At 36.5% G+C, this 14,122-nt stretch overlaps 1 protein-coding gene across 1 annotated transcript; it reads left to right on the forward strand.

Annotated features, from left to right (window-relative positions):
• Window positions 1-786: 786 nt before the first annotated feature.
• HERPUD1 (homocysteine inducible ER protein with ubiquitin like domain 1) lies at window positions 787-13,890 on the forward strand (the record flags this gene model as incomplete). The annotated part of the gene is made up of 8 exons (XM_051973770.1): window positions 787-1,167; window positions 4,948-5,025; window positions 5,116-5,181; window positions 6,631-6,764; window positions 8,461-8,583; window positions 10,416-10,766; window positions 11,999-12,104; window positions 13,105-13,890. Coding segments are annotated over 8 exons (1,404 nt in total), but the record flags the coding sequence as incomplete, so codon positions are not given.
• Window positions 13,891-14,122: the final 232 nt, after the last annotated feature.

Raw genomic sequence — 14,122 nt, forward strand, 5'->3', positions numbered from 1 at the left:
ATTTTGATCAAGTCACTTTCCCTCTCTGACCTCTCATTTTCTGCCTCTATGAAATGATCTCTAAGATCCTTTCGAGATCTAAATTCTTCTATTCTATGACTTTGGGGTTTCTTAAGGCATATCCTATGTCATTTCTGACATACTAGCTCTTGAAGGCAGGTGGGCTGAAGCATCAGATTCAATCTGACGTCATAAACATTTATCAAGCATCAACTACGTGTAAAGCACTGCAAGGCTCCGGGATTACAAAGACAACGAAGACACAAGGAGCTAACATCTATCTACACAGATAACATATACTAGAAGGTAGGAAGTAATAGGGTCGAAAGAGGGATCCAGATAAAAATGCTTTAAGAATACTTGAGGAAAATTGCCAAAAATCAGACAGAAGGGGTTTGAAGCGAAGGGGAAAGTTACCATCTAAGGGGGGAGGAGGGAGTCCGTGGTCAGGGGACTGGCTGGGCAGAGGCGTGCATTGTGACGAAACAATTTAAAGAGATTTCGAGACCACATGGATTCAGGATGCGATATTGGTCATGGTCACTTCAGAGCTCGACCGCTTGGTGGGATGAGGTTCAAGGAAGGCCCGCCCCAACACCCCTGAGCCCCAAGTCCCAGTCCTAGCCTCACTGGGCACCAGGGTGACGCAACTCCAGTCTCTTGCATCAGTCTGTCCTCAGAGTTCGTCTCGGCCCCGCCCTACTTGGGCCAGTGGCTATGCACAGCAGTCCAGCTTCTCTTCCCCATTCGTGGATCTGGGCTCCGATTGGGCCACGTTGGGGCTGAACCTCGGCTTTAGCCAATAGGCATCAGCCACAGTGTATCCAGTGTATTCGTTCGCAGAGGTGGGGAGGGGCTGCCCATAAAAGGCAGCTGGGTTGGGGTCGCGCGCACCAGATCTGGGAACTGTCGCTCCTCTGGCTGTTTGTGTCCCCAGCGAAGGTAGGAGCAGAGGCACCGGCACCGCCCTCTCGTCTCTCTGGTCTGGTCAGGCCGCTGCGGGCGGAGCCGAGCCTTGGGAACCTAGAAGACATGGAGTCCGAGCCCGTCACCCTGTTGGTGAAGAGCCCCAACCAACGACACCGAGACCTGGAACTGAACGGAGACCTGAACTGGAGCGTGGGCCGCCTTAAGGCTCACTTGAGCCGCGTCTACCCTGAGCGACCGGTGAGGCCGGGGGACATGGCCCCGCTTCCTTTTCTGTGCTCTCCGTTGGCCAGCCTGGCCTCTGCGCCGTTCCCAGGAGATGATTTAGAACTAAGGGGGAGGGGGAAAAGCCTTAGAGATCGACTAGGCCTCTCCCCTATTATTTAGCAGCTGTCACCTGCTCTCCCTCTTCCTCATCGCCGTTCTCCCCCACCTCCATCTCTCCTCCCTCTCTTCCTCGTCACCAACTGCCCCTCTGTCCTCTCGTCCATTTGTCACCGATTCCCCTTCTTCCTCTCTCCTGCTCCTAACTCCCCTCTTATCTGTATCACCCCACTCCCCGCCCCCAGGTTTCCAGTCTTCAATGGCTGTCTCCGCCACAATTTCCCACTTCCGAGGCTCTGTGTTTTCGCACTAAGTCTCCTTTTCACAGTCTACCTCTACCTCCGCCTCTTCCTCTCCTCCATCTCCTCCCCGCTCCAATTCACTTCCCTTAACTCCTCTTTCCATTCCCCTCCCCCTCTTCCCTCCAGTTCCCCATCCTCCTGGAGTCTGCCCCCCTCCCCCAATTCCTTCTCCACCCAAAAGTCTTCCCGCATTTCTTTCCCCTCTTCCCATGACTTCCCAACCACCCAATCCACCTCTCGCCCTAGTTTTTTAATCTTCCCATCAGCCTCAGCCCGATTGTCCGCCTTTCTCCAGCCCAGTTTTTTCTCTGTTCCACCCCCACGAAGCCGAAATAGTACCAGATGGGATCGGGAAAAACAGGGAATTAAAGAACGTGGGTTTCTCGTTCCAGTTCTGCCTATGATTCTGTGACCTTCATCAAGCTTCACCTCTCTCTAACCTCAGTTTCTTGCCTAATGAAAGAGGTACCTGAATTAGATGTTCTTAAACGTCTTCAACATAGTTCTTTTTAAAATTATAAAGTTTCTTAATGTTTTGGCGATAGCTATTACATATTGCGTATGCAAATTTGTAAAGGGTGGGTTTCCATATTCAGTGTTAACCCTGACTTGTCTTGATCCTTTTCAGTGTTACTATAACAATCCTGACTTTGCCCTCACTAGGAGACACTTGGCTTAAGAGTTCTAATCTCCTATTTCCCACCTTCCTTTCTCCTAGTTCTTTATTCCAACCACAGTGGGCCTAGATCAGTTAGTGTTCTTTCTGGTACAGAGGCATTTTCTTGTTTGTGTGGTTATCTGAGATGAACTCTTCCCGAGGTGATGAGACTTCGTGCCAGAAGGGCAGAGTCCTCTCTTGTTTGGGTTTTTAAAAATATTGTCTTTTCTCTGAAGCCCTTCCTTCCCCACGTGATCATGTGTGAGTTCCTTTATTTACCCTAGGGCCTTATGTAATATGCAATAGTAATGTTTGCTTCCAATTATATAATTCTTAATTATTGGGAGCAAAAAGAACCAAAGGGGCAGGAAAAGATTACAGAATATCTCTTTTAGAAACTGTTACAGCTCAACACGTTCAATTTTATTTAAAGTTAAGAAAAAAAAAACTTTACAAAACTTAGGAACATCTGGGGACTTATTTTTTTACTTTGCTTTAATGCAGTTTCTTTGATTCCAGCCTTCTAGCTTTAGTTTGGTTTGTTGTTCAATTCATTGCATTACATTTTGTAAGAAAACAATTGATTTTGTTATACATGTAAATTAGTGACATAGAGTAATAATAATAGGTAAGGCAAAGCCACAAGCATTTATTAAATAACCCATACTCTGTACCAAGCATTATGTTAAGCTGGTATTTATAGAACGTTTGAGTTTATAAACACCTGCAAGTCCTATTGCACTGCTTAAGTTGACTGGGTTCTTGAAGGCTTAGTCAACAAAGTACAATCTCTTGACAGCCTCTGCCAGGAAAGGGTTGGAGGAGAGTCCCAGCAACAGATTATGTCAGCTTTCTGGCACAGCTCAGCCACTCAAGAGACTCATTTCATCCCCAGAAGGCTGACTTCTTGATGAGAAGTTCTTTGGCCATGGTAGCCTGTAAACATAAGAATCCAAAATGGTACTCAGTTTTCATATTTAGAATGGCAGAAAAAGGGGGAGGAGGGAGAAGAATCTTAAGAATTAGAGTTTTTTAAAGAATACTTAGAGGTTTTAACAGTTGATATTTTTAAATGAGGGGAAATCCTTATTTAGTGACTAGAAATGAAACATGTCAATCTTGACATTCTTCAAAATGAAACCAGAAAACAAAAGGAACTTGTATTTAAATAGAAGAATGGCTTTCATTGGAGAAATAAATGAAGGAATTGATGGAGTTGGTTTTAGTGTACATCCAAAGACGGCAACAACAAAAAACATCATTTCATGGAATATTTGTCATCTACTATCTCAGTATTCATGATAAACATTTGCAAGAGGTCTTCATGAAGATAACTCCAGCTTATGCATCAACATCTGTTGAAGGAGCTGAGAAGGTAGAGAAATTCAATGAACTTGTTAAAGTTCTTCTTCCTTCCAAATTCAGCATATACATTAAATTATGTCAGTAGTATAAAATACAATAAAATACAGGTGGTCATAGAGACACAGCAAAAAAAAAAAAATTTGGAAAAAAAAAGTTAGAAAATATGGTTTTTGGAAGAAGAAAGGAAAGAGTTCAAATGAAGGCTTGCAGATTAAATAGCAGCCTCATAATCAGTAGTGCTCTATGAGAAAGAGGAGGCATTGGGCATAGCAAGCATCAAATTAGCATTATGTGAGATAAATGAAATTGATTACATTTTAACAAACAGGAATTGTTTCTTAAAGTGGAGTCACTTCCAAATTAGTAATTTATTTAGAGTCAGACAAAAATCATTGTTAAAGCAAATAATCAAAATACCAAATAAGAAGGAAAGAATAAAAAATGCAAAATCATGATCCTATGGATTTAGAGTGTAAAAGATTATAAAGTTCATCCAGTCCAACCATTTTATTTTACAAATGAGGAACTGAGATCCAGAGTAGTCATATCTTTGGTGAGATGAGTTCTTCCTAAGAACATAGCAATTTTTAAAGGAAAGGGGATTATCTTCATTTACTTAGAATTTGGAAGAGACATTTTCCTTATTTGAGGGTTCTCTATCCAACAGGCAAGGACTAATAGCTACTTAAGAAGATTTATTTACATAAAGCCAGTTAGGAAAAAAATGTAAATTTAAACCACTTCTAAAAGGTGCCCAAGGACAAGAAACTCTGCCAGATGTCTGTATGTGTGTGTCTATGTCTGTGTCTCTTGTCTGTCCATCCGTCAATCTATTTATCTGTCATATTTCAGGGGACTAATTGCCAGGCATCTTTTAAGTGTTTTTTGGAAATTTCCTCTTCCTGGGGGTAAAATGATAAAATAGTTCTGTGATATATTGTCCTTAACTGGTTTTTGTGAAGAATAAAGTTTAAGAGCATAGTTTCAGAAATCCAATTCAGATTGTGCTTTATTGAGTGAAAAGTACACGTTGTGTATTTCCTGGGACGAGTTCCAAATTCAACTGTACTTTATCAGTGGTCGGATAACTAGAAGTTATAAAGCCATTTTTCCTGTGCATTTTAGGGGAGTAGAAAAAATTTTGCATTACTAAATATTTATCAATAAGAACTGCTGAGCAACTGAGTGTGCTTTCTAAATTTAACATTTTTATGTAAAAGTATGTTTTGAGGGATTTTTTTTTTTCTGAAAGAGTTGAGGAAAATTAACTTATTCAATATCTTTATGCAGAGGTGATTTTTCAGTATATAGGGAATTGACCTGCCACAGTAAAAGACTGAATTGTGATTTTCATTTTGTTCCCTCAATAAGCGAGAAGAGGACCAGAGATTAATTTATTCAGGAAAGCTGCTGTTAGATCACCTTTATCTCAGAGATATACTACCTAAGGTATGTTACTTTTAAATTAACTTTGAATTTACTCAAAATATTTACCAATTTCAATTCAGCTTTAAGAATCTTATTTATTTTTAACTTTAGCATGAAAAACGGCATGTCCTTCATTTGGTTTGCAGTATAAGAAATCCTTCAAAAATGCCAGAAAAAGTAAGTCTAATTTTTAGTATTGCTTTGAAAAATGTCACCCAAACACTTAAGCAAAAAGGAGTTGAATTTAAACTTGAAGTTAATAATTTTTTAGTTGTAATGTATTCTTTTTTCTCTTTTCCCAGGAAGGATCAGAAATTAGACATAGTACCTTAAAAATAAAGTGAAAGTTTATAAAAATTAATATACAGGTATCAGCAGGAAAGAAAACAGTTAATATGAACAAGAATATGATTTGATCTACATATATTTGCATAATCAAATTCATGGACTAGCAGGGATTTTATTTTTTTTATTGCATTAAACCATTTTAAGGTATGACATGGCTTTAGTGTTTAACTACTGATAGAAGGTAAATGAGTGACTATGTATGTATCTTTTGCAAATTATTATCCTTGACATTAGTATGTAATGGGATATTCAGTTGGGTATCAAAAAAACCAAGATGTTTACAGATTATAGAATCCTTAAATAGGCATTCAGCATTATTTCCCAAGATTTATCACTATATTTGCACTTCAAAAGTAATTGTTCTTAGAAATAGAAATCTTACAGGTTTTTTTTTTTTTTAATATCATATGTAACATGACATATAATCTACCTCCATATTCTAGGAAATCTAGTTGTGTTACATAAATAAATATGATAGATTAAATATAAGGAAAATTGTTTTGAATTTCATTTCATTTGGCTTTGGCATTTATCCTACACAATTATACCAAAGATGTACTGCAGCATCAGGAATTGTTCTTACCAATAGACTTTAGTTTTCACACCTGAAAATGAAGCCATTGAAGCAAATGATATCCAAGGGTTTTCCCACCTCATTCTCAAAGATTTTTTTTATTGCCATCTAATTTAAGGCTGTCTGTTAGACTGACATCAAAAAAATGCTTACATTAAGAAAGTATAAACTGTTTAGTAGCCATAAAGTACTGTATTTTAAAGACTTCCAGAACCTCTTTTGGACATTGAAACTTTAATAATCATGAAACTCATTGTTTTACAAAAGCTTTTCTCATAACAATACAGTGAGGTAGGTAGCACAAATGTAAAAAGTGTCAATTTCCTTTTTACGAATGAAGAAATTGAGGTTCAGGGATGCTAAAAGATTTAATTTATCTAGGACCAGTAGCTAGTAAGTGTCAGAGCCAACACACAAACCCAGTATGTTAAATGCCTCCAAATCTGGTTCTCTTTCTACAACATTTTGATGCCTTTTGTGTATGTGTGTGTGGTGGTAGTGGGGAATTATTGAAAAGATAATAATTTTCAATTGCTTTTTATGCATAAAAAATTTTAAGTTGTAGAAAGGAATATCACAAGATCAAAAAATATTTGTAAGCTCTTCCTCTTCTCAAACCACACCACTTTAAACTCAATTTCTCAATTTTACATCAGTTACATTGTTTAAATTAAACCTCCAATATACATATTGGTGTTATTTAGATTTCTGAATCTAATGAGCAGCCTACTGGACTAAATCAAGACCAACATTCTTCTGTGGATTCCTCAAGTAGTGGATTAAGGCAAAGGGATGTTCTTCATAATCCTTCTTCACTTGCATGGGAAAATAATTCAAGGTAAGTGTACTCTTTATACAGAGATTGTTTTTTGCAAATACCAAGTATACTTTCTAATTTATAAAACATTACAAATCTGAATGTTAGAAATGGATAAATTCAAAGGCAACTACTTGCATTTATCACAAAAGGAATGTTTTGCAAAGGCCTTCTTTGCTTTGGAATCCCTTTTGTGCCATGGACCTTTTTGGTGGAGACTGCTTCTCATAATGTTCTTGCCCACATTCATTCTTGAAGAAATTGGTAAATTTCCAGTATAAGTTAATGGAAATAAAGGTAACAATTTTTTCCCTACCCAGTTTAGGAGCCACTGCCATAAATATAGTAATTTTTTCTAGTTACTAATATTTCACAAATCTTTTATTTACATATAACTTTTCATTTGCTATATAAATGAAGCACACATATTTGGATCAGTCTTTTAGCAGGAATTCAACATCAATTTTGCTTTGTTTGATAATTGAATCTTTTAAACCTTTGGGGAAAATTGAGCTGTTAATTTTCCACTCTTAATGTGTTATTGACTTTTAAGTGTAAAAATATTTTGAGAAACCTGAAAATTTGTTCAGGGGAGAAAGGAAATAAAATAAGTTACAAACCTGTGGGTTCTAGAAGAAGAAAAAGTAACTTATTCTTGACAGTTGATGTCTTATTTTATTATCGTTACATGAAAAACCTCTTTTAAGTCTATTTCATTCTCTCCAACTTGAGTAATATCAAGGCCCTTCTCATATTATCATACACTCTGTTAGCCAATGTGACAGGGATGATTTGGAAGAGTAGACTTTTTTTTAAAATATATTTTGTTTGCTGTTTTGAGAATGGCTGGGTGGGCAAGCATGTGACCAAACTGCATAAGAGCAGGGAAGCTTGATGGGTTTTGTGCTTTGTTATTTTTGCAAGATGTATAAATAAGCTTAAAGGTCGTTTGTGTTTGAATGGCATTATAGAACAATCCTCTAAAGGTTAAATAATCATCCTGAAAATCTAGAATGTCATATTTACTCTTTTAGGGGGAAAGGTTTTTGTGGCAATGAGGGAAAAGGACAAAAATTCCAGTGTTAGTCATTACTTCATTTAACTTTCAATTTGAATTAAGCAGAGGGCTGCCATTTCACTGAAGTGGAGCTTCTTTTGTTATTCTCTGGATAGCTTTAAAAAAGAAACAAAAATGATCACTTTCTAGAAACATTCATCAAAAACAAAGTATAGATTCCCTCTCGTAGCCTCTGCCTAATGAATGTGAAGGGGAGGGAGGTATAGGGATATAAAAAGAATTAGATATTGATAACAGCTGGAATATAAATATTGATAGAATGTGAACTTTTTGATGGTAGATTTTCTATTGACAATAACGTCTGCCTATTTTCTATAAAGAAAAGATGAAAGAAGTGGGAAAGGAATTTACCTACTGTGTCAGTTTAGTACTGACCATAATCATGTTACATAGAGATTTATAAATAGATGGAACTTTGGAGGATAATCTGACCAAAGGATTTCCTCTGACTCTTACTAGTTTATTCCATTTTAAAGATTTAATTTATTTACCTATCTCTTAAATATATGAGTGTATCCTACTGCATGTAAATTACTGGGATAGACTTTTTAATTTAATTTGAATTGCTCTAGGTATAGTGTAACCCTTACCTTTTTTTTTTTTTTTTTTTTTTTTTTTTAATATATTTCCAAATATAAGAATGGAAGCAATTCAACAGACCTTCCAAGGTGTGAGTCCTGGCTTTTCAGGCTATACTACCTATGGCTGGCTACAGCTCTCCTGGTTCCAACAGATTTATGCCAGGCAATATTACATGCAATAGTAAGTATTTTTACTAATTTTTTTCACCTCAATAAAATCTAATAAAACTATCCAAATAATGATATTGGCTTCAGAATTCATATTGTAAATCTAAATTTTGCATTGTTGCAAAGAATGTTTTTAGATAGACTATAAATGAGAGATGTATGTGGACACGTAATGAATATTGATATTGAAATGTGTTGTTACATTTTAATCTCTAAAAGCATCTTGTAGTCTCACAATGTCAAAAAAAACAGAGACCTGCAGTTTTTTGTTTTCTATAATTTTTCTAATATTAGAGTTTCCTGAGGGTTGGGGACTTGCTGTGGACATACAGCCAATAAGAATAAAGGACTACAATAAGATCAGGAGTGAAACAAGGTTGCCCACTATCACCGTTACTTTCAATATTGTATTAGAAATGCTAGCTTTGGCAATAAGAGTTGAGAAAGAGGAGATTAAAGGAATTAGAGTAGGCAATGAAGAAACCAAATTATCACTCTTTGCTGATGATACTTAATGGTATCTTAGTATACTTAGTATACTACTTACTTAGTATACTAAGATGATATACTTAAGAAAACCCCAGAGATTCTACTAAAAAGTTTTTTAAAATAATCCACACCTTTAGCAATGTTGCAGGATACAAAATAAACCCACATAAGTCATCAGCATTCTTATATATTACTAACAAAATCCAACAATCAGAGTTACAAAGTGAAATTCCATTTAAAATAACTTATGATAATATAAAATACATAGGAATCTTATCTGCCAAGAGAAAATAAGAATAAAGGGCTAGGGGCAGCTAGTTGATGCAGTGGATAGAGCACCAGCCCTGAAGCCAGGAGGACCAGAGTTCAAATCTGGCCTCAGACACTTAACACTTCCTAGCTGTGTGACTCTGGGCAAGTCACTTAACGCCAATTGCCTCAGGGAAGAAAAAAAAGGAAAAAAAAATGAAGGACAAGATTTGAAATCCCATTTCATCAGTCTAAACTCTGTGTCCTTACCTATTCACCATATTATTCTGCTTCCTTGTCATGAAATGTTCTTAAGGCTGGGGAAAAATTGGTTTTGTCAAAATGGACCTGTGGCATTGTGTGAACAGTTGGACACAAAGTCTGGAGAGACCAATGAGGCTCATGTCCTCCTCCTGACACTATTAGGCAATTCACCTTATCTTTTGGAGTCTCAGGTTTCCTCATCGGCATGAGAATCAAACTCATGTACATTAATTAAGTGCAATACAAACCTTAGAAAATAGAGATAGGAACTGAACCTACAAGTTCAGTGGCTAAGTATTATATATGTATGTAAGTGGATTTTGTATCTTGAAATTAGTTCATAAATATTTGGCTTCATTATTTTCATCAGTTGTGTCAAACTCAAGAAATGGTCCCTGGAGGGGATCACATATTGTCTTAGAAAACCATAAATTAACATTATCTGTGTTGCATTGTGTTAAACATTGTTAAACATTTCCAAATTACATTTTTATCAAATTCCTCCACACTCAGGAGCAGGCTCAGATTTGAAATTGCTGGTTTATCATACATACATATACATGTTTATGTACTTGTGTGTGTATATACATATTCATACGTACACACACACACACACACATATGTATATCTCAAACTGACTAGTTTCTGTTTTGATCAGCATCAGTGTTATTAGTAAATATATGACTTATCAATAAAAAATTCATTTATAGCCTTAGTTTAAAAGTTTATGTGTTTCTTATAAAATCCTGGTAGAAACAGGAGTTTTATTTAGCAAATGTTTGAGTGATCTTTATGGACAAGATAATTTACTGATCTTAAAGCATTCTTTTTTTAAAATTTCAGTTTAGCAGCTACTGCTGCTTCAGGGGCCTTCACATCATCACCAAGTGCACAAGAAATTCCTGTAGTCTCCACACCAACTCCAGCACCTATTCATAATCAGTTTCCTGCTGAAAACCAGCCTGGCAATCAGAATGCTGCTGCTCAAGTGGTCGTTAATCCAGGAGCCAATCAGAATTTGCGGATGAATGCACAAGGTGGTCCTCTTGTAGAAGAGGATGATGAGATGAATCGTGACTGGTTGGATTGGATCTATTCAGCAACCACATTCTCAGTCTTCCTTAGCATCCTCTATTTCTATTCCTCTCTGAGCCGATTCCTTATGGTCATGGGTGCCACACTTGTTATGTACCTGTAAGTAAACAGTTTTCTCTTTTCCTGATACAAGATATTCTTTAAAAAAAATAAATAAAAAACAAAAAACTCCCCAGGAGCAGTTAGGTGAGGCAGTGGCTAGAACACCAGCCCTGAAGTCAAGAGGACCTGAGTTCAAATCTGGTCTCAGACACTTACCACTTCCTAGCTGTGTGACCCTGGGCAAGTCACTTAACTCCTATTGCCTCAACAACAACAACAACAAAAAAAAAAAAACACTTCTCCAAACCGAGCATTGAACGACACACATGCAACACCCACAGTGACTCAAACCAATTGAAGTTTTTATTCCTTACAGGCTGGTCTCAGTCATTTTCTAGGGGCTATGTTTGAGTAATGTTTCTAATTGTCCATCATTCTGGTACTCGGGCATAGATTGTATGAGAAGTAGTATTGGATTGAGACTAGGTGATTTGGGTTCGTATCATTGGCTCCAACACAACAGTTAGCTGTTTGAGCCATAGGCAGATTATTTACCTTGCCTGAAACTTTGTTTCCCATCTGTAAAATGGAGACAGAGTAATACTAACACTGGTTACATCACAGAGGTGTTATGAAGAAACTTACTTGGTTAACCTTAAGGAAATTGATAGATGTAAGTTATTATTACAAGGCAAGTGTGCAATGAGGAAATGTAAGCTTGGTTATGAAGATCAATTTTATTTTCCATTTTGCTAGGAACACTTTAAATATGCTAAAAAAAAATTGATAAAATTATTTTCTTATGAAATGGTCCACATGTTTTATAAGCCACAAAAATATAATCATATTGAAAAATACAGAAACTGTTAATTTTGAGTTAACAACATATTTATGTATCCATCTTTGCCAACAAAGCTGATCAGGTTATGGATTATTAAGTCAACGTTATCAATGTCAGTTGTCTGTCTCTGCCTACATATACATTAAAGAGGCATGAAGCTATCCTGTCTTTTCCACCATAATTGTCAGGAATTTAGAAGGCATCACTTTTCCAAGACACTGTCTTAGAGGGATGTGTTTCAGTCAAATTGTGGACTCGTCAAGGATTATTTTGCTCAGTTCTCTTGCTCTCTTTTGAATTTGTCTATTTGGGTTACCAAATTCAGGTATCACTCTTTTAAGACAGTGCCTGCTATGTTTCCTCCTTTAGAAGGAAAAAATCCAAAATACGCCTCGAGGTTTGTACAAGACATTTCATTTAAGTTTACTTTAATGTTTTTTGTTTTAAGGCATCACGTTGGGTGGTTTCCATTTAGACAAAGACCAACTCCACAAATTCCAAATAATAATCCTCCTCGAGTAGCCATTAATCAAGATCCGAACAATAATTTACAGGTATGTTACTCTATGTATTGAGACAAGTAATTAACCATGACATTTTATATCATAAAATCTCATCCTTTGGTTTTCAATATCTTAACCATGTAGAAAGATAAGAAGCAAAATACTTGTTTTCTTCAAAACTAGTAATTTATCCATTATCTATCTATTAGATTATTAGCAATCCTTAAAGGAGGTTTATAAGTATGTTTTGATAGCATACAGAGCAGCTAAGTGATGCAGTGGATAGGGCACCAAGCTTGAAGTTGGGAACTTCAAATGCTGCTTCAGACACTTTAAGACCCTGGGCAAATCATTTAACCTTGCTTGCCTTGGTTTCTTTATCTAGTAAATGAACTAGAGAAGGAAATGGCAAGCATTCCATTATTCTGGCCAAGAAATTCCAAAAGAGGTCACAGAGAGTCAAACAAGACTAAAGTGGCAAAATGTGATAGCATACTATGTCACAGATACTAATAGTATATAGAGTGATTCTGCTAATTTAAGAATTTCAGATACATGGATATCTCACATTATGAATAGATATGTTTTGGGGAAAAGGTCTTTGGAAATTGGGGGGGCATTTTTGTTTAATAGCATTTTAAGTGTATGACAAAGGGAGGTTATTAAATAATAATCATCTCCCAATTTCATTCATTTATACAATTAGAGATTTTCATGCTCTTTGAGTTTGTTAAAAGATGGGGAATGTATTTTAGCATGCCATTCAGGACCTAAAGTAAACTAGTCTTTAAGCAAGTAGCAATTTGGTAGTTTAGTAATTGTTTAAAGTATAAGTTGTAGTATTATAAGTCTTTGACTTTATGTTCCTGATGGGCACTGCCAGTCAACACACTATCATCCTGACAATCAATTGTGGTGACAAGGCAAGGAGAAAACTCCAGGTCATAAATTTTCAACAAGATCTTTCCTGAAGGCTTTACTTTAAATGTGGAAGGTGACTTTTAAATAGGGTCAATTCTAATGGTTTTCTCTATGTATTACCACTTCATAGGAGGAAAATGCTGATGGAGATGGAGAACCTGGATTAGTTCCTCCCCAGCAGGATTTATTGGAAGGTCAACAAGGCAGCCCTTCAATTATGAGCACTGCATGGCTTGTCTTCAAAACATTCTTTGCCTCTCTCCTGCCAGAAGGCCCCCCAGCAGTAGTGAACTAACCAGTTCGATTGCCTAGCTGTTAGATAGTTTTCCAAGTGTGGACTGACTGGGTCGTGTAACTCCAACTTAACGACTTACTTGTCTTCTCAACTGGACAGGGCTATGACTCCGAATAATTAAAAGAACCAGCAGGGATGTTCTTTTGTGACCAAGCAAATACAAAAAAGCAGGATCCCGAATCCATGTTACGAGTTTATGGACTTCATGAAGTACATCGTGCTTACTATGTCTTTATTCCAAAGAGCTTAATATATGCTGAATTTAGTTTAATAAGCATTTTAAGTAGAAGGCATTAGTGTTGCACTGTTTTGCCTGAAGAGCACTTAAGGTTGTGTGTTTGCATGTGTTTGTACATAGATGTAATAGGAGCAGAATGCTTGGTTCTGCCCATGTGATTTGATTCCTGTTGGAATGTTTTAAATGTGGTTTAAATTACACTAAGTGTAGTACTTTGTATAATCAATGAAATTGCTAGACATGTTTTAGCAAGATTTTTCTAGGGAAGATATATGTCTAAATTGCTTTTTTAAATGCAGTGCTTTATTTTAAACCAAGGGAAAATTTGTAGAGGTGGAAACCTTTGCTGGGTTTTCTGTACAATAAAGTTTTCCTACAAATGAGGTTAGCACAGACTCCTTTCATCTTAATAGCTTAGAATGTGCCTACTGTAATCACAATTGAGATTGTAACTGAATTTTTAGGTAGCCTTAATTTATATTTTGCTGTTTTAAAAGAATTGTTTCTGCAAATGAAACATTGTATATATGCATGCAAGTTTTTTGGACTAGTTAAGAACATTACCGGCATTATGCTCCTTTTTTTGTGTGTTCAAGCAGCAATATTGTATTGATA

This window comes from Antechinus flavipes, chromosome 2, assembly GCF_016432865.1.
Source record: "Antechinus flavipes isolate AdamAnt ecotype Samford, QLD, Australia chromosome 2, AdamAnt_v2, whole genome shotgun sequence".
NCBI lineage: Eukaryota > Metazoa > Chordata > Mammalia > Dasyuromorphia > Dasyuridae > Antechinus > Antechinus flavipes.